This window comes from Eupeodes corollae, chromosome 2 (genome assembly GCF_945859685.1).
Source record: "Eupeodes corollae chromosome 2, idEupCoro1.1, whole genome shotgun sequence".
NCBI lineage: Eukaryota > Metazoa > Arthropoda > Insecta > Diptera > Syrphidae > Eupeodes > Eupeodes corollae.
The window spans coordinates 87,968,539-87,995,794 of record NC_079148.1 but is presented as its reverse complement, the minus strand read 5'-3'; the positions used below and the strand labels follow the sequence as shown (position 1 = coordinate 87,995,794).

The 27,256-nt window shown below is 30.2% G+C and overlaps 1 protein-coding gene across 13 annotated transcripts in view; it reads right to left on the bottom strand.

The window, feature by feature from the left end:
* LOC129947202 (tensin-1) overlaps positions 1–27,256 on the bottom strand; it is a 179,481-nt gene that overhangs the window by 41,059 nt on the left and 111,166 nt on the right. For all 13 annotated transcript variants that reach the window (XM_056057659.1, XM_056057660.1, XM_056057666.1 and 10 more), the window contains 3 exons: positions 17,433–17,495; positions 8,675–8,866; positions 8,482–8,609 (listed from right to left, as the gene is read on the bottom strand). In XM_056057659.1, coding sequence (XP_055913634.1) covers positions 8,482–8,609; positions 8,675–8,866; positions 17,433–17,495 — 383 coding nt within the window. The remainder of the gene's footprint in view (positions 1–8,481; positions 8,610–8,674; positions 8,867–17,432; positions 17,496–27,256) is intronic.

Genomic DNA, 27,256 nt, shown 5'->3' with positions numbered 1-27,256 from the left:
TCACGACTAAATATCTTATTGAAGACCAGAACTCTATTTGCTTTTTTGACTATGAAGTTAATATGTTCATTTGATGTTAGTTTAGGGTTTAAGGCAACATCTAAGTCAGAAAATACATATACTCTACTTAAAGGACAAAAATCAAACATGTAGCTAAAAACGATTGGAACTTTTTTGCGTGTGAAACTCATGGTTTTACATTTGTCAAAATTTGAAACAAGACGATTATGATTGCACTATTCCCTGAATAATATAATGTTTTTTGAAAATGAACAGACGAATTTTGAATGATCGAAACCAAATCATTTATAAATATAACCAATAGAATAGGACCAAGGTGACTACGCTGGGGACAACCAGAATTCACAACAAATGAATTGGAAACTCATTACGAAATTTAACGCTATAAAGTCTATCTTGCAGATATGAGGAGATCCAGTTTATGAAATAGTAGTTAAAACCTAGCTGCAATAGTTTTAAAAGTACCTAATGTTTTATGATAAAATTTGTCAAAGGCCTTGCTGAAATCAGTAAAAACTAAATCTACTTGTTTACGTATTTCAAAAACATCTAAACAAAAGGACGTAAAGTGAAAGCAATTAGTGCAAGTTGCACACTTTTTAACAATACAATGCTGGTTATCACAGATTATTGAACTACAGTGAAAAAAAGGATGCTACATACGATAGAATAGTTTGTCATAAGGTTATAAGGACAGTATCTTCACTTATAACGAAATTTGTAGAATTAAAGTGGGAGACATTTAAAACAGCAGTAGATGTGTTAGGAAAACTAATAGTATTATAATCTACAAAGCCGTTTTTGAAGTAGTTAGTATTAAATACTTCTGAGTAAACTGGAAAGCCAAATAAATTTAAGTATAAGAAAAGAGGTGCAAGAATAAAAATGAAACACCGAAAACCGCATGTAGATTATAATAGAACCTTTTAAAATAAAAAAAGAATTGAGATTCCAAATTCCGATAACCAGCAGACCATTGATCTTATTGTAATTCTCATATCAAATAAAAAAAATCTGGGATGCGGCCCACTCTGATAATTTCCCATCCCGTCTGTCGATTTGTAATGCCTAAAAATTTGTAGGGTTAGCTTAAAAAAGTTGTTAATTGAATTATTCTTAAAATTTTTTAAAATACCAACAATATTTTTCATAGATATAAAGAAATAAGAAAAATCTAGTTTTATTAAATAGAGTTTTAGTCGGAAACAAATAATTACCAATTTAAATAGCGTTTCTTAAATTTTTACAAATTGGATGAAAGAAATTAATTTGAGAGATATCAAGAACCGAACATCAATTTTTACAAATTTTGCGTAGGTACTATTTCTTGTAGATTTTATAAAAATTAATTTTTATAAAAAACTACTGAATTTTGAAAACAATATTTTCTGTAAAATAAAAAAAGTTTGAAGACAATACTTTTAATTTTGGAAAAGCTATTTGAGTCGAAAGTAATTTTTTACCAACTTTTATTAATTTTTTCGTTTAGGTTTTTATTTTTTGTAAAAAAACTGTCAATCTGATTTTTCTCAAAAATTTTCCGAATGTTAAAAACAGATATTTGAAGATATTTGACTCGAAAATTAATTTTTACCAACTTCTAGAAATATTTTTTTTAGGTTCTTATTTTTTATTAAAAAACCTGTCAATTGGATTTTTCTTTAAATCTTAAAAACGTTATGTTCACCTTAAAACCATCCACGCAATTTTCTTGAGAGCCCTTTCTTCACCTTTCTGCATTATTATCTGTATAACAATATTTATTTGAAGACGATATATCTACTGGTTCTTGAGCTATGGCCGACGAAAAAAACGTCGCGAACGTACAGACGTACAAACGAACGTACACACGCACGCACCTGTGTGCGTAAATATGGTTTTTAACTCTGGTTATCTGCCCTTAATCTCTGAAACGATTAAGTGTATTGGAAAATAAATATTGAGACAAACAATTCAGAAAATTGTATGTTTTACAATTTTAGCAAGGTGTTAACTCTATTGGGCCTACAGAAATGGAGATATAAATGGAAAAACCGTCTTTAGCGGTCCAAAACTTACGAACTTGGAAATGAGGTTTTATAAAAAAATTAAGGGAAGGTATGAACAAATTTTCAGTTTACCATCCCCTTCCCATCGTATTATTTTCAAGCGCGAATCCAGACTTTTAATTAGGGTTTAACACACTTACCATAAAGATTAGTTTTAGATCACCGCATGAAAACGTGCTTTAATGTTCTCTATATGAATTTTGTTCGTAGTAAAATGAAACAGAATATGTCATGAAGAATTATTGTTTGCCTTTTTTCGGACTCTATTTTCGGGAGACTATTATTACTATTGGCGTTTTTCTTTTTTAGTTCAGAGCAGAGCTCGAACTGTCAAAAAAAAATTGTGTTTCTTTTTGAGCTCGGATCGTTCAGAGCTTCAAAAGCTAATTGCAGACTCTACTCAGAACTCTACTCTACTCTCTTCGCTCAGACTCAGATCAGTGCTCAGCTCTACACTAAAAAAGAAAAACACCATATCATTATCAATATGCTTATTCGTAGATTAGAACAGATGCTAGAAGACAAATTTTAAAAAATTACTGCTTGGCGTGAACCTTTTGAAAATATTTTAATCTTAAACGAGTCAAGAAAACTTAAAAATCGTAAAATGAAAAATATTTGGTTCTTGGTTTTAGGAGAAAGGTGCATTGAAGTACATACAAAAAGTTCTCTAAAAATTAAATATAAATAAATAAAAATAAACAAAGCAAATTCACTCAGAAAAGTAGACTTCTTTAATTTTGTAAGATCTTAAAAATTATTTTTTAAATCAATTTTTAAAGAAAAAAAAACACTTACTATGAAATTGGCGATCCCTTATTCAAGGGTACTTCTAAGGAATCTAAATATTTGCTCTTTCTCTCATAAAGATCTTATGAAAATAATTTAAAGCATTCCTAAAGTTTTTCTAAATTCTAAACTTGAGTAAAAACAAAGATTTAAATTATTTTTGACAGTAAGCCGCAGTTTGGTGAATATCGTTGAATTACTAACAAATTTTCAGATGAAATCTTTACTTATACAACTTAACTGTATGAAATTTGAAGAGTTTGTGCTGGGCGATTGGATTGTTCTTTGTCCAATCTTTAGTTAAAAGTAGTATTTTTAGCAACAAGGTTTACATCAGTAAAACACAAATTGTATTTTCATGTATACAAAATAAATAGTAAAAATATAAGGGGGTTATATTTATTAACGCAATACGATAAGTTTTGAATTCAAAGTAATTTTTGCGAAAATTAAAAAAAAAGATTTCTAGCAAATCACAGATGAAAAGTTCGCTATCGATGCAAATGTTTTATGCCTGAAACATAAACAAGCTTCAGCTTCGTCTCACCTGACGTTTACGAGTTCAGCCATAGGAATTCAATGCATGCTGTCACAATGAAGCTTCGACCTCACGTTTCGTTTGACAATTGTAAGGAAGAGAACGTAATGTAACGTAATGTGACTCCAAACGGAAGCTCTAGTTCAATTATCTGAACATTTGCTTTGTCTGACAGATCAACAGCTTTAAACAAATGTCAACAAAAAAAATATTTGCTCTTTGGAGGGATGAAATAATAGAAATGTCATTCAAAGCAACCTCGAAGCAAGGCCACCGTAACGCAGACGAAGACGAAGCGAAAGCGTGTTTGTGATTCAGCCATAAAACATTTGCATCGAACGTGTAAGGCAATAATTGTCAACTGTTTTGATGATTAAATACTCAGCAATGTGAATAAACAACAAAGTTGATAGGCTAAATTGATACCCTTTCTATCACAAACGATTAGATCATCTTCTTTTCTTCTTTGTTCAAATTTCATTTTCTGTGCTTTTAATAAATCAATCGTAAAGATAGAAAACAATCTACTTTAAGCTGTGATCGATTCATGGGTATATTTAGTTTTCTTTAATGAGCATATAATTAATTATGTATAAAGTATAATGATTCAGTAGCGGTTTCTACAAACCACACGCACAAATATATGTAAATACGTAACGTATCGAATAATCAAAATTCGTTAATGATATTTTATTATTTAAATCGAAATATGATCATCGTTGAAAAATATAATAACTTCAATCGACCTTGATGCATGTCACGTTCACGGCCGAACGAACGTAAAACAAGTTATTTTTTGTATCTACCTAAATTTATGTTAACATGTGGAAGGAATACAAAAATTTAAATTAAATCTCATGGAAAGAGAAACACAAAAATTGCAAAATTTGGATAGCAGTAGATTTTTAATTTGTTTTTTATTTTTTTATAAAATCAACACCCTTAGGCTTTAATTCTGTTTGAAATCGTTAATTTGATCATCCTTTCAAAGTGAAAATAGGAATACAAATCAAAATTTTTTTTTTAAATATTTTAGTTGCTTTAAAGTTAATCATACAAAGCTTTCAATATGTACATATCTTCTATCAGGTGTTCGTTTTGGAGGTATGAAACTTTCGATAGTGATAACTGTCAAACTAGCTGTCGTACTTATAGGGCGTTTGATTATTTCGTAAGAATACTAGCTACGGGAAATCACGAACAGGTGTTGGTGATTTTCTAGTGATGAGACTCATTTCTGGATATGCAAAGAAGCAAAATTGTAATTTTAAAAGTGAACAGAATTAATTTATGTGGGTTGATATTTTTACTTTTTATATCTTTGCAAAATCAAAAATTAAAAAAGAGGCTGGGATTGAGACCCACAGTGATAACTTTCTATCCCGTCTGTCAATTTGTCTTGCTTAAAACTTTAACAAAACTTTTATAACAATATTTTGTCAATATCTTTCTTTCTTCTTTTAATACTTGAGTAGAAAACCATTTCATATCAGTTTTGTGTTGCTTTTGTAAAAAAACGTTGTCATTTGAATTTTTACTAAAAATATAATTAAAAATTACCAACAATATTTTACACATGATGAAATAGTTTGATTTCAAAATCTATTTTTGCTATCGCAATCTTTGGTGGAATACCAATTTTTGAAAGTTCTTCTATTATTTCTTATATAGGGTCCGCCATCTAACATTTTTTTTAACTAATGCTTATTTCGTGAATGTTAACACTGAGCTCATGTCTCATTTAAAAGATAATTAGTTTTATCCTTCCGTTGAACGAATATGGTTGCGTATACGCTTGAACAACGCTTAGAGAAGATGCGGATTATGTCAAAAAAATCATGTTTTCAGATGAAGGTCATTTTAATCTTGGGGTGTATGTAAACAAGAAAAAATTCTCGCATTTGTGGCACAGAAAACCATTTTTCTTCAAAAAAGAGCAAAGAGTGGCCGTTACAGTCAATGGCGATCGTTATGAGGCCCGTTTAAACGAATTTTTGTTTACAAAAATGTCAACAGGACGGCGGGCGGCGCTACGTGCAACACAGCCGGAGCTACACTCGATGTTTTTACAGCATTTTCAAAAAAAAAATAATTTGGCGGACCCTATATAAAAAAATGCATATTTTAATTTTAAATTAGCACGGAATGAATTTTTAAGTCAATACCTTTATTTATTTACATGTATGTTGTATTTGTATACAAATTTTCTGATTGTGGAAAATAATATTTTTAACTTCACATAGGAAGTTATTGTAATGGATCCGATTTGTCAAATTATAAATTTTGATATTTCTCGACATTTCTAGGTCCCTAGAGTCGAAATAAAAGATTTTTAGAAAGATGTCTGTGCGTGCGTGTATACATACGTTCGTACGTCTGTACGTCTCTACGTCCGTACGTCTGAACGTTCGCGACGTTTTTTCGTCGTCCATAGCTCAAGAACCAGAAGAGATATCGACCTCAAATAAATGTTGTTATACAGATAATAATGCAGAAAGATGAAGAAAGGGCTATCAAAAAAAATTGCGTATTTATTTCATCTCCAAAACAATTTTGCAAATTGGCAATTTTTATTTTAATTTTTTTTATTATAAAAAATGAAAACCTAAAAGGAATATTACTCAAATTTGGTAAATATTGAATTTAGATTCAAATATCTTTTTAAAAACTTGAGATTATGGTTTCATACTTATTTTATCTTTGCGAGGAATTGACAAATTCTTCAAGAGTAATTCTTGTCATGAAAAGTGCTTTCTCAAGTTAGAGGTTCGGATTCGGCATATAGACTGTAGGTCTCTTCCATCCCTGACAACATTACTCGCACACAGGAATGGTTGAGAGTTGTAAGTCACTAGGCCCTGGTTCTTCATAGACTGTTGCGCCACCTAATTTATTTATTTATTTTACTTATGTTATCTTATAAGAAATATAAGTGTTAATATTCTGAAAAATTTTGAGAGAAATCAAATTGAAGGTTTTTTTTTTTAAAAAATAAATACCTAAACAAAATAATTAATAAAACTTGATGAAAATTGATTTTCGACTTAAATATCTTTTCAAAACTTTGAGATATTGGCTTTAAACTTCTTTTATCTTCTAAAAAATATTGTTGTCAACACTCAGTAAAATTGTAAGGAAAATCGAATTGGCAGCTTGTTTTACAAGAATAAAAACCTAACTGAAAAAAAACAATACTAAAACTTGGCAAACATTTTCTTACGACTCCATAAGCTTTTTAAAATTAAAAAAAAATATTGTCTAAGAATTATTTTTCAATTACAGAAAATATTTTTTTTCGATATTCAGAATTTTTTTTATAAAAATCGAGCAGTCCGTTTTTTTTTTATAAAAAAAAATGAAATCTACAAAACATAGTACGCAAATTTGGTAAAAATTGATGTTCAGTTCTTGTTATCTCTCAAATTAATTTAATTCATCTAATTTGTAAAAATTAAAGAAATGCTACTAATTTGGTAAAACCAATTCGTACACTAAAAATCTTTTTTAAAACCAGATTTTCAAACTAAACTATTTCTTTATATGAAAAATATTGTTGGTTATTTTAAAATTTTGAAGAATAATTCAACTAACAACTTTTTAAACCCAACACGAAAAAATACAAACTTTTAAGCAAGACAAATCGACAGACGGGATGGGAAGTTATCAGTATGGTTCGCATCTCAGCCTCTTTTTTCAAAATTATAGTTAAGCAAATTGAAGTAAAAATGTTTCAATGTAATTTAAATAAATTTTTAATAATACTTAAACAATTACAGTAACAGTAAAAAGAAATTTGTTGCAAAGTGCAATTTTAATAACATTTTCAAGTTATCGAACAAGTATTATCTTTCGTTGAGTTCTTTCAGCATTCCAGTTATGGTATTAGAGTATCTGAAATATACTGATTGATCTTATGCTGAAAACGTTTGAATGGACGATAGTGATAAAGTTACATGAACAAATTTTTGGACGACTCCCCAGGTCTCCTAAGATGATGGTAAATAACGAATATTCCACTTATTTTGAAGGAGTCAAAATAGGTTATAAAATCATAAAATACGGTGGTGTAAAATTCTATTTTCAAAACGTTAGGTAGAACTCAGGATGAGTAGTAAGGAAATTATAGTAAAATGTAAATATGTTGCATCAGCAAAAACACCATCAACATTCTAATAACAATTCTATAGGTTAACTACAGGCGTCTAAAAAGGAGAACAAATAATTGCTGAATTTAAAATTGATCTAAATTAGCACTATCGGTTCTAAATTCTAGCTTACATACGCAATATTGCCCACATATTTTTTTTTTTGATTCTCACGTACAACCTTGTATAGCGGTCAAGTGTCGAGATGATATTTGGAATTTTAATATCTTTCTATAGGTTAAATGAATATTGTTGGAGTGGAAGTAGCGTCTCGTCGCGTCGCCGTTTTCGTTCCTCAGACCGACGGATAGTGATATCGATATTTTTTGGTTAGGTAATACCAATTACATACATATCTGTAGCGGTTGCAGTGTTTTGATGGTTGCTCTCTTAAAATAACTGTCAATAAAGTATGTTTGATCTCGAGTTTTAAAATTAAAAATGTTTGTGTTTTTTCCTCCACTCACCCTTAATTGAGTGAAATGATTTGTAAGTAAACCTCCAGTGTACAGGCGTATATTAAACTTAGTTTTTTGGTTTTATTTTTTTAAATTTTAAATAAGTCTATTTAAATATTCTTAATTGTCTGCGCGTGATGTTGACGCATGATCAACTAAAAAACATTTAAAATAACACCAAAGATCAAATGTTAAACGAAATTCCGCACTTGTTGAATGACATCAACCATTCATGAATTTTAAATAATTGATTTTGCAAACGAAATTGCCAAAATATAAATGTGGACGAGAACAAACTTTCGCGGGAGTAATGGCTAAAACTTTCTAAAAAAAATAAAATGTACGTACTAACTGCTTGGTATGTTGGGAAGCGACAATTTGTCATTTAATAGCCTCAGTCAATTTCACACGAAAAGTGTAACACAACAAAAATAAAAGGTTTTAATAAATAAACAAAACAAAAACAATAAGTAACAACTTACCTATCTTGCAGAACAACGACTTTCTCCTGACCACTCCCAAGCCATTTGTCTATGTGCTTGCACAATTCACAAATTCTTTCCAGGGTTATAACAGAAATACACGTTTCGAGGTTGAAGAGCTTATAGTTCTGTTAAAAGAAAATTAAAGACTTATACTAAAAATGTCCTTGGCGTTTTTCTTGTAGGTACTTACCTGACCATGTTTCTGTTCTAGCATAGGTATTACTTCTTTTTCGTATTGATCGTTTGCATCGAAATGATTGCCATTTTGGGCCGATGGTAGTATGTAGGCCAAAATTCGTTCAGTGACATAATGGATTCGTGGGCTAGGTAATGAAGCACTTTTCTTATGTTGTCCGGGAGCCGGTAGTGTTTGCGTGACCCACTAAAAAATAGATTTGTTAAATTAAATTAAATTTAAATTTTTGATATTTTTTCAGAAATTTTAAATTTTTTTTATATCTAACCTCCTTTTATTTAAATTATTAAAAAATAAAATTCATTAAAAGCAATACAAGGATCGGTAATTGGATTGTGTTTTGCATAATTTGTACAATAAAAATGAACATATACAAAATTTCCATCGCTAGGTCGTAAACTACGAGAAGTTACATACATATTAAACATTGATAGGAAAACCGAACATTCTATGTTAGAACTCAGAACATCGAAATCAAATAATACCGAATATATGTAGTTTTCTTATTAAAACTAGATGTTTTAAATCAATATGGAATATTTAAGTTCTCTAAAAATCTTTCGTAAAGCAATATTGTTAAAACTTTTCAAACCTATTGATACGTGATTGTGTAAAAGGATTGCACATAATGCAACAATATTCACGCAAAGGCCTAACAAGGGATAATTAAAGGTTTTTAAGAGTATAAGGATTTTCAAGAGACTTAGAATTTCTAAAATAAAACCCAACATCGAGTTAGCTCTTGAAATAACATCGTCAATTTGAAGCGAAAAACGCAATGATTTTCTGTTCTATATACCTACGTAGAAAATGATAAAATACTGCATTTTTAACTTCAAATAGGAAGTTATTGTAATAGTTCCAATTTGTCCAATTGAAAATTTTGACATTTCTCGACGTTTCAAGGTCCCTAAAGTCGAAATAAAATATTTTTAGAAAGATATTTCTGTGCGTGCGTGTACGTACACAGACAAAAAGGCAGGAAGATGCAGAAAGGGCTCTCATGAAAATTGCGTGGGTGGTTTTTTTACCATAGCAGTTTTAAAAAAAGATTAACATTTTCTTTAACCGTAAATATCTTTCGAACTAAAAACGCTAGAGACTTAAATTAATTTTTATATTATATATTGTAACGTGATATACAGTAGCGAGCAAAAAAAATGCAAACAGTCACACCAAAATCAATTATTATTGCTTTATCTTTCGTAACGGTAAAATTTTGTTTTTCCGTTTCGGATATGTGTACTCATTGTGTAGGCATTCTGTTTATAATAGCAATATGTAATTGGTCTCTGTCTAGTGTTTGCAAATTTACATTTAGTTAGAAAAACATAATTTTACTGAGAGCAAAAAAAATGCAAATGGCAAATATGACTAGGAAGGTAGGTACATAAAATTTATTCTTTGGTTTCAATTAATTAGAATATGCAATTAATAGAAGCAAATATCGATTGGATGCAAAAAAGCAATAATTAACGCTGCTAACAACGGAAGATTGATGCAGGATATCGCTTTGGAGTTTTGTGTAGCAACATCAACAATATCGCGTATTATATCCCGATATCGGGAACAAGGGGATATCAATCGTAAAGTGGGAAGTGGCCGTCCACGCAAAACAACTTCCAGATTAGATCGTGAGATCATAAGACAGGTTAAAGTTAATCCCTTTAAAACTGCAGTGGAAGTTACTCAGGACTTGAATGAACATTTTGATGTTAACGTAGGGGTACACACAGTTAGGCGAGGATTAGTGGAGTCAAAACTGTATGCAAGACGACCAGCTAGAAAACCATACATCAGTTCCATCAATAGGAAGAAACGGCTAGATTTTGCAAAGCGCCATATGCATTGGACAAGTGAGCAATGGACAAAAGTTTTATGGAGTGATGAGAGCAAGTTCAACTTGTTCTCGTCAGATGGCATTAGGTATGTGCGAAGGCCCCCGGGACAAAGGTACAGCCCTAGATATCAAGTTCCAACAATTAAACATGGGGGAGGGTCAGTAATGGTGTGGGTTAGCAATTTAAAATATTCATGAAATCAAATTTGTAGTTTGGCTTTTTCAAAGGCTCATTTTCTCGTCAAGGCGTGGGCCCGATTTGTCAAGTAAGCGGTCGGATGAATGCCCAAATGTATAAGGGCATTTTAGAAGACCATATGCTTCCACATTTGCGGACGAATATGCCTGAAAGCAGCTTATTTCAACACGACAACGACCCAAAACACACCAGCCGTTTGGTAAGAAACTTCTTAGAAGAGAAGAGGGTTCATGTTTTGAACTGGCCAGCACAATCTCCCGACCTCAATCCCATAGAGAATTTATGGAATCATGTAGATCGGGAGATAAGGAAGCGAAATCATTCAAATTGTACCGAGTTGATGGAACAAATAAGGACTGAATGGGAACAAATACCTGCGAGCTATTTGGTGTCGTTGATTGACTCAATGCCTAAAAGGTTACGCGCCATTATAGCCAATAAAGGTTTCGCAACAAAATATTAAAATATTTAAGTACAAAATTTCTTCAAAAAAGATGAATAAATCCGTTATTTTTAAATTTTTCCACGAATTTGCATTTTTTTTGCTTGGCGTAAAATCCAAGTTTAGGAACATTTTTTACAATTACTATTTTCATGGAGTAAGATTGGGTAAAATTCAAATCTGTTTAAAGAAAAAAATTAATTTGAACATTTTATGCTAAATTTCAAAGTATTATAATCTAAAATGACTTAGTTCTTGCTAAAGATTGTACCAACTTTTTCGGTTGCATTTTTTTTGCTCGGTACTGTATATATATATTTTTGAAAATCCAATTAACGGTTTTTTATAAATAAAAAAAATGAAAACAAAATTTGGCATATCGAAAATTTTACGAATACAAAATGATTTTATCTCCAAAACAATTTTGTGACACGGAAAATAAAGTTTTTAACATCTGGTAAAATTTTGAACAAAATCGAATTGACAGTTTTTTTTATAAAAAAATTAAAACTTAAAAAAAAACATTTCTCAAAGTTGGTAAAAATTTAATTTCGACTCAAATATCTTCTCAAAAACTTGAGATTATGGCTTTAAGAAATTTTATAAGAAACATTGTTTTCAACATTCTGAAAAATTTTGATAAAAATCGAATTGACAGTTTTTTTTTCAAAAATTAAACCTTAACAAAAAAATAAATAAAAGTTGGTAAAAATTGATTTTCGACTCAAATATCTTTTTAAAACATTGAGATATTGGCTTTACACTACTTTTATCTTTTAAAAAATATTGTCAACACACATTTACGACTAAAAAAGTTTTTAAAAATAAAAAATATTGTCTTCAAACTTTTTTTATTTCACAGAAAATATTGTTATCGATATTTAGTATTTTTTTTATAAAAATCCAACAGTCCTTTTTTCAATAAAACAAAAAAAAAAACAAAATCTTCAACGCAAATTTGATAAAAATTGATGTTCGATTCTTGATATCTCTCAAATTAATTTCATTCATCCAATTTGTAAAAATTTAAGAAATGCTACTAAAATTGGTAAACAAATTTGTTCCACTAAAAATCTTGTTGGTTATTTAAAAATTTTTAAGGATAATTCAACTAACACCTTTTTTAACCCAACACGAAAACCTACAAACTTTTAAGACAGACGGGATGGAAAGTTATCAGTGTGAGTCGATGCGACCCACCTCTTTTTTAATGTTTATCTTACTGACATCTAATAGAGATCTTACAAAACTTAAAATCTTGATATCATCGGCATTTAAAAGACACATTACAAATTAAATATAATTTGGCAAATTATCAATAAAAAAATGAAGAGGATTGGTCCAAGATGACTGCCTTGCGGTAAACCAGAAAAGTGTTTTATTTGACTTGATAATACATCACCAATTTTAACATATTGAAAACGTCCAAAGAAATAACTTTTAATCCAACTATAAATAGTTTAGAGTAAAACCCAAACAATGCAAGTTTGTTTGAAAGAACATTGTGTTTAGAGATCAAAAGCCTTTGAAAAAGCGGTATAAAAAACGTCTACTTGCGATCGATTTTCTAAACAACTAAGAAAATTCATTTTTAAATAAATTGGTTGCCTTAAAGCCATGCTGATGCTAGGAAATATAATTTCAAAATAAACTATAAAGGTTACTTTTAACAATTGCTTCAAATACTATAAGTCAAGATTTCAATATGCAAGAAAAACCTCTAGCGTTTAATGGAAACAAACATAAAAAGAAAACAGTAATTTCCAGATTGTATATTGATCTGAAATTCTCATTCACAAACATTTCGTGAAATGAATATAAATTTAAATTACCAGATATTCCCATTTTAATGACATCATTTCTATATTTTCAATGTGAGTTAATAAAAAATAAAGACATAACTTTTGTGTGGTGCAAAGCACATCATTGGTTCATGGCACAATAATTTCTCCTCATATATAATTTTAGCCAATAATTTGTATAAAGTATATTATTGAGTAGAAAAGTTGGGCGAGTTTTTACAAACAGGTTGGAAAAACAAATTGAAAAAATCAAAAAAGGATCTACAGAGGCTAGATTTCCATCAATTTTAAATATTTTGTTGAGCGTTCCACTTGTAATAATTCATTCATTATTCAACTCTTATTAAAGAATAATTTTGTACTAAACAAAGAAAATATTAATCATTACTCTTGCCTATCAAACGCATACAAAAATAAATCAGGTATTTTTGTATTTATGTAATTACTTGGAAGGACAAGCCCTTCATTATTAATGGAATCTAGCACCACAAACGTCGGAAAAATAAAATATTTTTATGAATATTCTTTCTGTTTTTAAATCTTAATGTTTACATCAACATTGCAAAGTAAAAATTCCAAATAAATATAACGGAACATTTTAAGAAATATGTAGATAAATATTTACAAGGAATGTTTCAACATTGAACTTTAAGTGCTTGATTTTTTCTAAATCTCCCCATGCTTCCATTAATATTTTGTGTAGAATAGTTTAATAGAAAAGTTTATCCATTAATTTCTAAAATGAATAAACAAATTTATTTGAGTTTATATTCTGTTCTGTTTCCTCCAATATCCAAATAAACGGAATACAAATTGCCAAGCTGCAGAGAATCCAATCAATAGAGAGTTTTCAATTGCTAAATTAATATATCTAGCCTTGAACTATATCTATCTTTTTTGATTGCAACAAATTTTAACTCATGTTCCCAAATCGCTTCACTTAATTTCTTAAAAGTAAATATGAAAAATTATTTCTCGCTAAGACGATCCGGCTGCAAATAACTCAGCGAAACATAATTTAGTGATTTTTTGTTGTTACCAAAACAAAGGCACACGTATCAACAGCATCTATAACCCTATAAATCTTCAATGAAATTTATAAATAAACTCACAGATACATGATTCATCAACAACATTATTTTCTACATGCAAAACTGCGTCACCATCACTTATTTTGCAAAAAAAGAGTTGAACAAAGAATTTGCTGAGATATTTTTGTAGAGAATTATTGAGGGGATGTTTGGTTATTTTTTGCAGCTTTTACAAATAAAAACATGATTGGGTATTGAAATATTTTGAGAATATTCGTTTTATATCCCGTAACAAATTAGGCAAAAATAACTTAAGAATGTTTTTTTTTTATTATAAAAGTTCTAATTCGTAAATTAGTTCTGGTATTAATCCTACTAACTTAATCGCAGAAATAAAGGATTCTATGTCTCTTAACTGACGACGGCTATCATAAACTGTGGGAACGAACTATCCTCAAGTATATTTATTGATGTTTAGATGAGTACCTACAGCAGTTATTGAAGCAAGTGCACATTTGTACCTTTTGTCCAAGCTTTTATTATGTGCACCGAGTGGCGAGTGCATGTTGGTGCACCAAGTTTAAAGGTAAAAAAATGTTAGATTATTTAGTATTTAGAACTTTTCTTTTACAAAATTTCCTTATACCCAGCTGCAGTAATTTTTGATGTCACGCCCTCAACCCTCACTATTCCATAATAAATGACAGCTTTCGATATAACAACACCTCCTCCACAGTTGTGATGAAGCTTTTAACACCTTTTTATTTTCTCAAATCGTGAAAACAAAAACTTGAAACAAAAACAGGTGATTCCAGATTATTTGAAAAACTCTTATAGCATAACTTTCCTTTGTTCGTTAAGTAGAGGTTTTTTTACTTAAGCTTAATTCATTTAAAATTTCTCGAATTTTAATAATTCTTAAATTTGTTGAGAGACTATTTGTGTTTACGCTAATCTGGTTATTTATTTTTGATCCAGGATCACAAGAATAGCATGCACACCTTAAAATTGCTTCTCTCCACGTTGTTTTTTGTACAGTCCTTTTTAACATCCTTTATTTCTTAAGTAAGAATACAAGCCATTAAGACTTCTGTCAATTTATTCAATTACTGAACGGGGAAAAAAGAAACCATGTTGTTGGGCTTTAGGGCTTAACTCGCTCAGAAGAGAGTGTAGCAACATGTCTGGATGTGGAGGGCTTCAGAGTGATTGTCTTTGCGGATGACATTGCTATATCGGCTTCAAGGAAGCATCTTTACACCCTAAAATAATCCTCACAAAATGTTCTAAATAAGCTAGAACGTTGGGCAGATATACTTTTACGAAAAAAGAGGCTGGGATGCGACCCACACTGATAACATTCAATCCCGTCTGTCGATTTGTCTTTCTTAAAAATTTGTCTATATGTATCAATTTTTACCAAATTTGGGTAGATCTTATTTTACTGAATATCGAAAATAATATTTTCTGTGAAATAAAATAAGTTTGAAACCAATATTTTGAATTTTTGAAAAGCTATTTGAGCCGATATAAATTTTTACCAATTTTTAGTATATTGTTTTTAGGTTTTTATTTTTTTTGTAAATAAAACTGTCTATTCGATTTTTCTCAAAATTGTATCAGATGACAAAAACATTATTTTCGACAAATTTGTGTTTAGTTTTTTTTTGATTTATAAAAAAACAGTTAATTGATTTTTTTTCCAAAAATGTACTTGTTTTGTATCACGTTACAATACATAATATAAAATTTAATTCAAGTCTCTAGCGTCACTAGTTTATGATATATTTATGGTTAACCAAAATGTTCACCTTTTTTTAAACTGCTATGGTAAAAAAAACACCCACGTAATTTTCTTGAGAGCCCTTTCTGCATCTTTCTGCCTTACTATCTGATTAACAAAATTTATTTGTATTCGATATCCCTTCCTGTTCTTGAGCTATTGACCACGAAACGTACGTATACGCTGGCACAGACGTCTTTCTAAAAATCTTTTATTTTGACTCTAGGGAACTTGAAACGTCGAGAAATGTCAAAATTTTCAATTTGACAAGTTGGACCCATTGCAATAACTTTCTATGGGAAGTTAACACAAATCTGCGTGCTTTGCTATTAGCATCAAAGCACACAGACTACATCATCCCTAAACTACAGTTCGATAGGAATTTCCAAATGTCTATATCTAGATCCTTTTGGGAGGATAAGGCATTACTTGAAGACAAATCAATTCACATTTATAAATATGAGTCAAAGATGAATGAAGAGGTTGGTGAAGGCTTGAAATCTAAACGACTATAACTGAGTTTCTAATTCCACCGAGTAACTTTAAAAAAAAGTATTTTCCTGGTTGAAAGGAAACATGATATCTACATTTGATATCCGGATTTTTTCAGATATTCAGGAGACTATTAAATCTCTTGACTATGTCTCTACAAACTTTCTATAACAATGCTGTATTGACGAATTCTTCACCGTCTCTGTTCCTGCCCTTTTCTTCTTCAAAAACGTAAGTTCCATCTCGGGAAACTCTTTTATAATGTTCTAAATGATCTCAAATTCACTTATATTATCATTTTTTTGTTTTAATCGAGCTCTGGAGAAAGCCTCAAGATGCGTTTGGTATCACAATGGTCAAAAACTGGCCGATTATTGCGCTGTTAAAGAAAACAATTTTTAAATAGAACATGTGCATATGTTAAATATGGTACAAATGGCCATTTTCAGTTTCTGATCTGTATAAATATATCATGATGTAAAAATAACATTTAATTTGAATGAAGAATTTGATCAAAGAAGTTTTGAAAAGTTATAGTTTAAAGATTTTCAATTGTGTACACAATATTTTAAAATCATTAATATGTGTTTTATATAATTTCAAAACTAAGTCCACAATAAGGAAAAAATAAACACATTCTTTCTTAACACTGTTTAAATAATATTTGATTATATCTGATTTTTTTTTTTGATTTTTAAAACATATTTTTCTTTTTTTGAATTCGATATTTTGAAACCAAATCAACGTTTGTGAAACTAATATTTTTATAATCAATAATAACTGCATTCTAAAATCGATTTTCGAAAAAAAGGTATTAAGGACTTTTTGATATGTCAATTTTTGAAAATAAACTTTCTTTTCACCCTTTTTTAAAATCTTAAAATGGAGATATTATTTTAAAAACGCAAGCTTTGCAGGAGCAAGTTCATGCGACTTAAACGTACATTTTGTTTTTAGTCTGATTTTTTAGTGTGTGAGTTGAAAGTATTAAATAATTTCCTTCAAACAATCTAACGAATCAAACGTTTTCATAATTAAATCAATCTTAGATAAAGGCCACCGTTTTTAATCAACAACTTAAATGTTTATTCTTATGATATGTGTACCTACATATACAGTGTACAATAAAATAAAAACAAATTAATATAAATTTCAATACTTACGGGTTGTGTTTCTAGTTTTGGTATTAGTTGTTGGCTAGAATCAACTCTGTCCTCGTTTGGTTTCTGGAAATAAGAAAAATAAACAAAGGTGTCAATAATTATGACGACAGATTTTCCATTTTTTGGATTGAAAAAAAAAAAAACACATGTTAATATAAACAATAAACAAAGCCCCCACCCTAGCCGTAGCACGATCTAGATAAAATCCCGCATAAAACAATGTAAACGCAATCCGGTATAAAAAGGTTGTTATTGAGCATCTTGGCTCGTCAGGATTATTGTGGTATAAGTTATCGTCATACATATTTACTCAAGGGCTTAAAGAACGACTATGGGTAGGAGACACACTTAGAGCCGAGACATCAAAACCAGTTAAAAATATAATACTTCACCCACTATACTATACTTTAAACATAGGTACTTGCAACAATTAGTTTAAATTGTTCAAAACCACTAGAAAACAATAGTTTTAATATGGAAAACCTTTTTTTGGTTAAATGTTTAACAGCAATTATGTTCGTTTTGTTTTCTCAAAATGCAGAATAATTCCCTGCGTTGGAAAACTATAAAACACGTAGGTTGATCTCATACGGAGAGAAAGTGGAATACTGCAGTGAACTTGCAAGTAGAAAATGTCTCTTTTTCATCATAGGCAGGAGCTAATTTGTGCTATGTTTCCAACAGGGGTATACAGAGCTGTGAAACAAAATATACTTGTAAATTAAATTTTTTTTAATAAAATCAACCTTAAAAATTAATGTACGAAATTTGTATTTTTTTATAATTAATCCTAATAAATAAAGTAGACATGAAAATCTTACTAAATTACCAAATAACTTTGAAAATCACAGTGGGAAAGAATAGACGAGTCTTGAATTCAAGGATGTAATGAAAATGATGTACCATGCAAAAAAAAACAAATATCTTCCTAGATTGTTTTTAAATTTAGTGGAATGTTGCGTTTTTTGGTACGGACGCACATACTTTTCAACTGATAAAAATAAATTAGGTGGTGCAACAGTCCATTGAAAACTAGAATGGCCTAGCGATTTACAACTCTCAACCATTCTTGTGTGCGGGTAATGTTGTCAGGGATAGAGATAGGATGACCTACAGTTTAAAGCCGACTCCGAACGGCTAATTTGAGAAAGCACTTTTCATAACAAGAATTAGTCTTAGAAGATTTGTCAATTCCTTGCAAGCAAGAGGCAGTACCCGTGCAAAAAAAACTTAAGATGGGACAAGCAGGGATCGAACCCAAGACTTCTGGCATGACAGTCCAACTCATCCCAAACCATCATGCCACAGATACTTTCCAGCTTAAACTATATATTTTACAATTTATACTTTACATTTGAATGCGCTTTTAATATAAGAGTATGTATAGGTAAAAAAACAAATAGATACAGAAGTTGAGTACAGAAAAACTATTTGCCTACGTAAACTTTTGTTTGGATGTCATTATAACTATAGACTTGAGAAAGGTAATCAATTTGATGTTATGTGTACTGATTTCTCATTTGATCGGGTTTAAAATGATTTAATACTTATAAATTACAAAAAATAGGTTGTCTCTGTAACTTTTTAAACTGGATACATGCATACTTAAAGGAATATGTTCGTATTGATAACCTCTTGCCGCAAGGAAGCCATCTCGGTACCCTTTTTTGTTTCTTATTGTTTATCAATGACATTCGCAACGTATTTTTAAGTTCAAAGTGCATAATAAAAGTTTTTGTTTTTCTCGAAATAGTTTTTTATAAAATAAACAATACATTTTTTTCAACAGTTACCTCTAAAAAGGACCTTTGTTTAATTTTCTTTTTAAGTAACTTTTATGTTGGCAATGATTAATATAATTTTTATTTTGTTTTTGCATCACATTATTATCAAGTTATCACTGAAGAATTCTAACTTTGTTCGACAAAATAAAAAAAAATGTCAAACAAAAAAAAAATATTTTAGCTACTTTTTATTTATTATTATTATCATTATTTTATGTAGTTGTTTTATACGAACACTAATTTTTCTATCTCTACTAAGAAAACGTATCCTTAAAACCTATAAATTTTCGGAATAAATCTTAGTGAAGGGTTTTAGATGAAATCATATTCATTGTATCTTAAATTGGTTTTTAGAGCAAGTTATCCGTTACAAATGACATTTTTCTTTTCTCATTACCTAGATTATTCCAAAAATACACATACAAAGTTGCGTCTAAAACTCTTTATAGAAACAACCAAATTAAATCATCATCTTAGTCCAAAAAAAAAAGAATAATACTACTAAAACAAGGTTATGTAGCTGGCAGGTTTTAGTTCGAATTCGACTTCTAAATCAATTTATCATGTTAGGTTTTTGCGATGCAACATTTTATAATTCGAAAAATTCCTCTCGTCGCTATGCAAATTCTTGAAGCAGGGATTATTTTCAAATCTACAATCTCTTTCATCAACATTCAATCTTTAATAATTGTTATTAGTCTTCTCCTGCCATGCATAAGCTATAATGCTAAGTCAATTATTATTAACAGAAAATACGCTATAAAAGCAATTTTTGTTCGTTCTACGAATTCTTTACAACACCAAGTTATTAAAATACGTACAAATAATATTGTATACGGTTATTGCTGAGTTTAAGCACATGTAGCAAAAACATAGAGCAATTTAACATTCAATGTTTTTTTAAAACTTCCGATAAATCAAATGAAAACGTGATCTAAAAGGAAAATTATGACGTAAGATTCCAATTCAGAATAAAAAATTACTTTAAAAAAGTAAAAATTAATTTGGTTGTGACCGTTGTTATAAATAAATGTTTGAGAAACAAGAATTAAAGCTGCTCTCATAAGAAGTTATATGTAAAAACATGATTTGTAAAATGTATTTATTATATTCTAATAAAAAATCTAATCTAAACTAATCATAATGATTTAAATTTATTTTTAAAAACCATTGTTTTTTTTTTTTAAATCGATTACATTTATCTTTCCGATCCAAACTATTTCTCCATCTAACAGACCATTCTTAGCAAAACGTAAAATGGCAAAACATTGAATGTAACAAGATATCAAACCACCTATAATGTGTGGAATTCTCGTTTCTGGGATTAGCTCAAAAACTGAACTAAACTCGAAATTCCTGTAATAGTAATGTAATATTGCATACAAATATGCAATATTTCCGCACCCAAAGAAAAATGTTTATTTTATCAAACAATTATTTTGATTCTTTGCTTTATTTTGATTCTTTGCTTTACAAAAATTGCCATTTTGAATGATGAAATTTGGTTGTTTTTTTTAAACTTGGTTCATTCAAAATAAATAAATTAAGTGGCGCAACAGTCCGTAGAGAACCAGGGCCTAGTGACATACAACTCTCAACCATTCCTGTGTGCGAGTACTGTTGTCAGGGAGGAAGGGGACCTACAGTTAACAGTTCAATCCGAGCGGCTAATTTAAGAAGCACTTTTCAAGACAAGAATTACTCTTGGAGAATTTGTCAATTCCTCGCAAGAGGCAGTAACCGTGATGGACTTTAGATGGCACGGGCTGGGATTAAACTCAAGACATCTAGCATGACAGCAACTTGGTAATCTGAATGCTATCCGTAAAATTATTCGTATTAGAGCTGTAGATGGAATGGTTTATGCAATAGTTGGGAATTCCAATTAATAGGATCGTTTAAGTTTAATTGCCTTATTTATTTTCAAGAACTGTCACTTTTTAGACATGTTTGTATGCTCGTTTTTGAATAAAAGCCAATAAGCAATTTACTAGTTACAAGAAGAAAGGTTTAAAATTTCGGACTCTCTAAGTAAAATGCTTAATACCTAGCAAATTGTTAACTAGTAAATAGTTTAAACATTAACAATAGGTTGTTTAAAGGTTTGAACCACTATTTTTTTAATCTCTTAGGAAAAATCAAAGTTATTTCAGAAAAAAAATTATAAAAATATTTTTGCACAGTAGTGCTCACCATGGACACTACACTTTGGCATCATACAATGAGTAAACTCTAAATAAAAAGGAAGCGTTTTCTCTCTCATGGCCTTTTTGGCACTTGAAGTTGGAATTTTGATTTTGAATAGAGCTATACGTACATATGTATATGAAACTTGTTCGTATGCCAGTTGGATTGTTGATTAAGGGTGTGTTTTTCTATATATGTATGTTGTTCAATATTATTGGCGCAGGAGTTGAAAATGAGAGATATGTTTTACCGGTACGTTCATTCGTTTAGTTCTTGAGCTTAAATGCATGCGGATGTTTGAGTATGTACATTCATTGTACATTGATGGTCAAGGTTAGAATATGTATGACCTAGATCTTATGTTAACTAGTCGTAGAAGAAGGAGTGGGGGTCTATGACTCAGTTAGATCTTGTTTTATTTTTATTTACTCGTTTGAAAATGTATCTTAGTTAAGAATTTAATCTTTCAATTTCGGGTGAAAAAGATAGGCTTCTGCACTGAGACTAGGTATTTTTTTAATTTTAGAGAGAAGGACGAAAATAGTTTGTCTGTTAAATAAACTTTATAACTTTTATTTAGTATTAAAAATAAATTAAAGCTAGTTTTAATGTCTACATGATTCTTAATCATAATGTTATTTCAACTTAGCTTACACCATAACGATAATCAAAACCACACAGTCTGTACAAAATAAAAGATTATGAACTTAACTTGCATCATGAGTTTCTGAATGTTCTTTATTTAATGGCATCCAAAAAAAAATGTTAATATTTGCTCACGATATCCCTATATTCCAGCTTGATGTATGCAAATTATAAAGCTTTGACCATGAAGAACTTGATTTGCACTCTAAAACAAGTTCCTATACTTTGCAATCTACTGACATATTTGACTGAATATGTCATTTTCGTTTAACGTTCCTTTGATGAAGTTGACCTTAAGTATTCGGATTTAACAGCCTTTGGTTTCACTTTTTTTTTTAAATGCTTTCAGCAAAAAATAACTTTTTTATGATAATAATTACCCTTATTGCTGCTGACAACATTGAATCAACTTTATCAGCACACATGGAACATGATTAATTGATAGACCTAACAGAGTTGAAAAACAATAATAATCAACACACAAACAGTTTTTCTGTTGATTAACTTGATTACACACCGGGCACAGAAGCAGTGTGTTATAACTAAAACTAGAAACTAATCGAAAATAGATGATGAAATCACCTTGCTTTTAATAACAAAGAACCCTACCTACCAAGTCCGGGCCCCGAAGCCAAGAGTCATTCAAAACGTGCTAAAAAACCCATTTGTATAAGGTTTTCAACTAGGTCGTTAAATTGGCAACTTTAAATTGAAGGGCTATAATTTAAACTTGGTTTTTGATCTTTTTATTTAGATACACATTATTCTTAGACTATTTTAATATTCATAGTAGGGCTTTAAAAATAATAATAAAAAAAACATTTCTGGAATTATATTCTTCTAAGGAATGCAACATAAATACCGCAAGTGCCTGCTTTTACAATTCGTTACTAAGACACTTGTACTTTGACTAAACTTAAAAAAAGACACGAAAAAACTACTCATCCATTACATTACGCTGTACCCGTGGCATAATAGTTAGTGCGTTGGACTGTTTAACGGTAGAAAGTTTGTTGTCAAAAGTGATAATGTAACTTCTACCACAACATTCTTAATTAAAAATGGTCTTCAACAGGAGCGTTGAAACGGCTATTTTACAGGGGTCGGCTTGACCCCAGAGTGAAGGTAATTTAGTTGTCTTATGTGGTTCAACGTTGCCCCTTCAGAGATAGAGAACTTTCGGGTGTTCGAGCGGCAGTGTTTAAGACGCTGTTTTGGCTTACATCGAACACCCGAATCTTCTTACGTGCATTACTATTCCAACAAGGTCCTATAAAACGGGGCTCGAATCAACAGAATTGACAATTGCGTGATAAAACTCGAGGTCATATTGCAAGAGCTATGTCTTCGACCAACAATATAAGGCGTTCTATCCGAACAAAAAGTAATTTGAGAGTGCACGCTTGAGCGGCTTCATTTCCACCAGAGGCATTCTTTTTTTAGATAGATGCGGTCTGATACAGGATAGATTGGCAGTTTCGCTAATCTACCACGTCAGAAGACGAACCGTGTATAGGCGACTCCTGTAGATTTGGGACGTCGTGGCACAAGGCGGAGCAGAGCTCCTTCGGTTCAGTAGGGTTGTGTCCGAACTGGACCGAACTGATATAGGGTGAAGCAAGAGAACCAGTTTTGGTGGCTTCAATCAGCGACTAGTGAGTAGTCGGGATGGTGTTTTGAAGCCTTTGCCGGCTTACATACTTGTTTTATAGCTTTAGGGATTAGTTTTAAGTAGAATAGGTATGGTGGCCAACAAAAATTGTTTACAAAAAAAACTACAAAATAAAAACATGGAAGGAAAAAAATTTAAAATGAAAAAACAAAAAAATTTAGATAAATAGATTTGCTGCTGTGGTTGTTCTAGTTTTAAGGTAAAATTGGTTCGTTTAAGTTAGTCTCAAGTTTTATTTTAAGGATCTAATTTTAAGTATTTTTAAAGTAGAAATATAAAAGCTATTGAAATTAGTTTTTTAAATTTTCTAATAAAAAAAATCAATAAAATGAATTACAGTAAAATATATCTTAGGGCCGAAAGGCATTAGAATTAAGTATTATTTTTGAACTTAGATTGGATTGTCATGCCAGAGGTCTTGGGGTCGATCCCTGCCATCTAAAGTTTTTTTTACGGGTAATGCCTCTTGCGATGAATTGACAAATCCTCCAAGAGTAATTTTTGTCATGAAAACGGGTTTCTCGTTCGCTTAAAACTATAGGTCCCCTCCATCCCGACAACAGTAGTCGCACACAGTAAATGGTTGAGAGTTTACAGTCACTAGGCCCTATTTCTTAATCAATTCGATTGACTCAAACATTTTATTTATTAAAATCCAAATAACTACAATAAGAAAGAAAAGAAATAAGTGACAACAAATTCAATACGCTCACTATCAAGACTAAGGAGCCAATATTTTACTTTTTTCATAAGTAGCAAATGACAAGACAGAAGCAAACGTACAAATTTCTAAATGCTGTTGTTCAATATAGAAACATGGTTTAAAAAATATCCACTTAAAATATGATTATCAATTATTCCAGAACCAAGATTATCTTAAAGAATATGTTTTGAACTTTATAACAATACATTTGTCGCACTAAAATAATTTTCAAATCCCTAAATAGTGGAAAACTAGGTTAAAGTCGAACTAATAGAGGTTGTATTTAGTTACAATATGAGTGAAAGAGGTCATAATAAATTTTAAGTAGCAGTTTGAAAGAACCAATTTTATACAAAAAGAAGAAGTTTCTAAAAATGCACAGAAAATAATGCCTAAGATTTTCTGTGTAGTTATAAAAACTTATTTAGAATCAGTTATTAATCCCAAATACTTAAATTCATTAACTATTTCTAATTTAAAACATTTATCACTACAGTTCATTTACTTCCCGTAAATGTTAGGGAAGTAACAGTTTGCTCTGCAAACCACATTGTTTACAAGCTGAGATCCCATTTTATATTAGATATTAGATCCAGACAACTTTCTGTACCCTAAGAAAAACCAACATCATCTGCCTAAGGGTTCTCTGACAGCCTTGGCAGATGATGTTGGCAAACTGAATAAAAAATTAATATATACCAATAAATAAAAGTATTGGTCCAAAAACCGAAGCTTGTGGAACTCCCAAATCAAATGCCTTTATACCACTTCTAATTCCATCAAAGTTCACTCTTTAAGATCTTATATAAAAATCGTAATCATAACCAATCACTAGTGAAACTTCGAAACCCAGCACTTTCAAGATTGCTTATCAAAATTTTGCGATTAACGATGTTAAATGCTGATTGGTATGTCAAAAAACAATGCAACTGTATTCTTTTTTCTATCAAGAACTGCACATATTTGTGAACAGACATGTAACAACTCATCTTCGGTTGATTTATTGGATTAAAAACCAAACTGAACATCACTGATGATCTCGTTAGAAAGCTCACCAATCTTATTTGAATAGCTTTTTTACAAATATAACTTCTTATGCGTTAAGGGAGTTAATCAAAGTTTAATACGTTTTTTTTTGCTAACAAGGTTTTTCTATAGAAAAGTTGAAGACTTTTCTCTCTTGAGCCAATAATTTCGAAAACATAATTATTAAAAAATATATGTGTATATTAAGGAATAGTCGGAATTTAAGAATCCTATCTTAAATAAGCCGTTCGGATTAAAACTGTAAGGTTATCTCCATCTCTGAGAGCAGCACTTGCTCAAAGGAATGGTTGAGAGTTGTAAGTCACTAAGCCCTAGTTCTGAATGGATTTTGAAACACTTAATTTATTTATTTATTGTCTATAAAATACTATAGTTATTTATAAAGCAATCGGTGATTTTTAAATGTAAAGCTTATACAAATATTAGGTTTCTCAACATTATTCTGACCGGTTTATGTGACTTAATAAACATCGCTATTGAAAGTATTTTCAGAAGTATATGGTTTGAAAAAGGAGTATCTGAAAGTGTAATACATTTCAAGTTTTTGACACAAGAACAACAACCTAGTTTCTGCATTAAAACGATATACTTTCTTCATAGACCAGACATGTGAGGGGATACCCAAAAAAAAACAATAAAATACCTTTAAACATTGTAGGTATATATTGCTTTTTTTACGAATCCCTAAGATACCCTAAAATTACCTTCACTGCAAATTAAAAAAGATGTCGAAAAGTAAACTAACTTCCTGGAAAAGATTGTTTATAAATATATGTATTTTTAGACATGAAAGGTGTGGTGTGTGTGTGTGGTTATTTTTTTGAGAACGAACACAAAATAAGAAAAAAATAGAAGATATGCTTACGAAAAAATACATATCTTGGGGTTGGGTGTACAACTGTACATATACTATATAGGAATGCAAACATTCTCCAAAGAATTATGATCTCACTTTTAAAGTTTCTTTGAAAAATATATGTACGTATCTTTAAACATCATGAAAAGATCAACGTCAGTAAATTACGTCATTTTATGCGCGCGGTGTCGATGAAAGCCACTTAAGTTTGAGGAAATTATCTACTTGATATTATGCAAATTAAGACAATTAAATATCAATAAAAAATAAAAACCGCACAGCAATATCTCAACTCAAGGCGACAAACAGAAGTATAGAAATATAATAATTCAAAATTTAACAACTGCAATTTATCTCCTGTTTCTCCTCCCCCTTGGAACAGATTGATTGAGAGCATTAATGCATATTCAAATTTTGCAGAATACAAAGACAATGTTGCGGTATACGATGTACCATATGTTGTTAAAAGTATTTTATGTCCATTTGCAGATTTCAGAAGGAACCTTTGTATTTTTCTTTTCTTTGTATTTTTATTTATATCGGATTCAATGATCAAGTTTCAAGGTAAACATAAGGACTGGCTCCTTGGGCAAGTTGTCTGATGGGAGATAATTATTTTGCCATATGTTACCTCTATGTTTTTTGGACACATACATTTATTTGTTTTTTTCTTTGTTAACAAAATTCAAAAAAAAACAACAAAAATGAGTCCTTACATACAGTTAAAGTTCTGTCCTTCGTTTCATAACTTAAATCAGATTATTTTTGCAGTCTTAAAAGTGTATGAAAAAGCATTTCATTAAAATTTTGAAAACTTACATAAAACATAATGACGCGTATTTATCGAAAATTACTAAAGTCGTGATTTCTTGATCTATAGTTTAAGGCTTGTTGATTAAATAAACACAGCTCTTATTCATAGTCAATTTT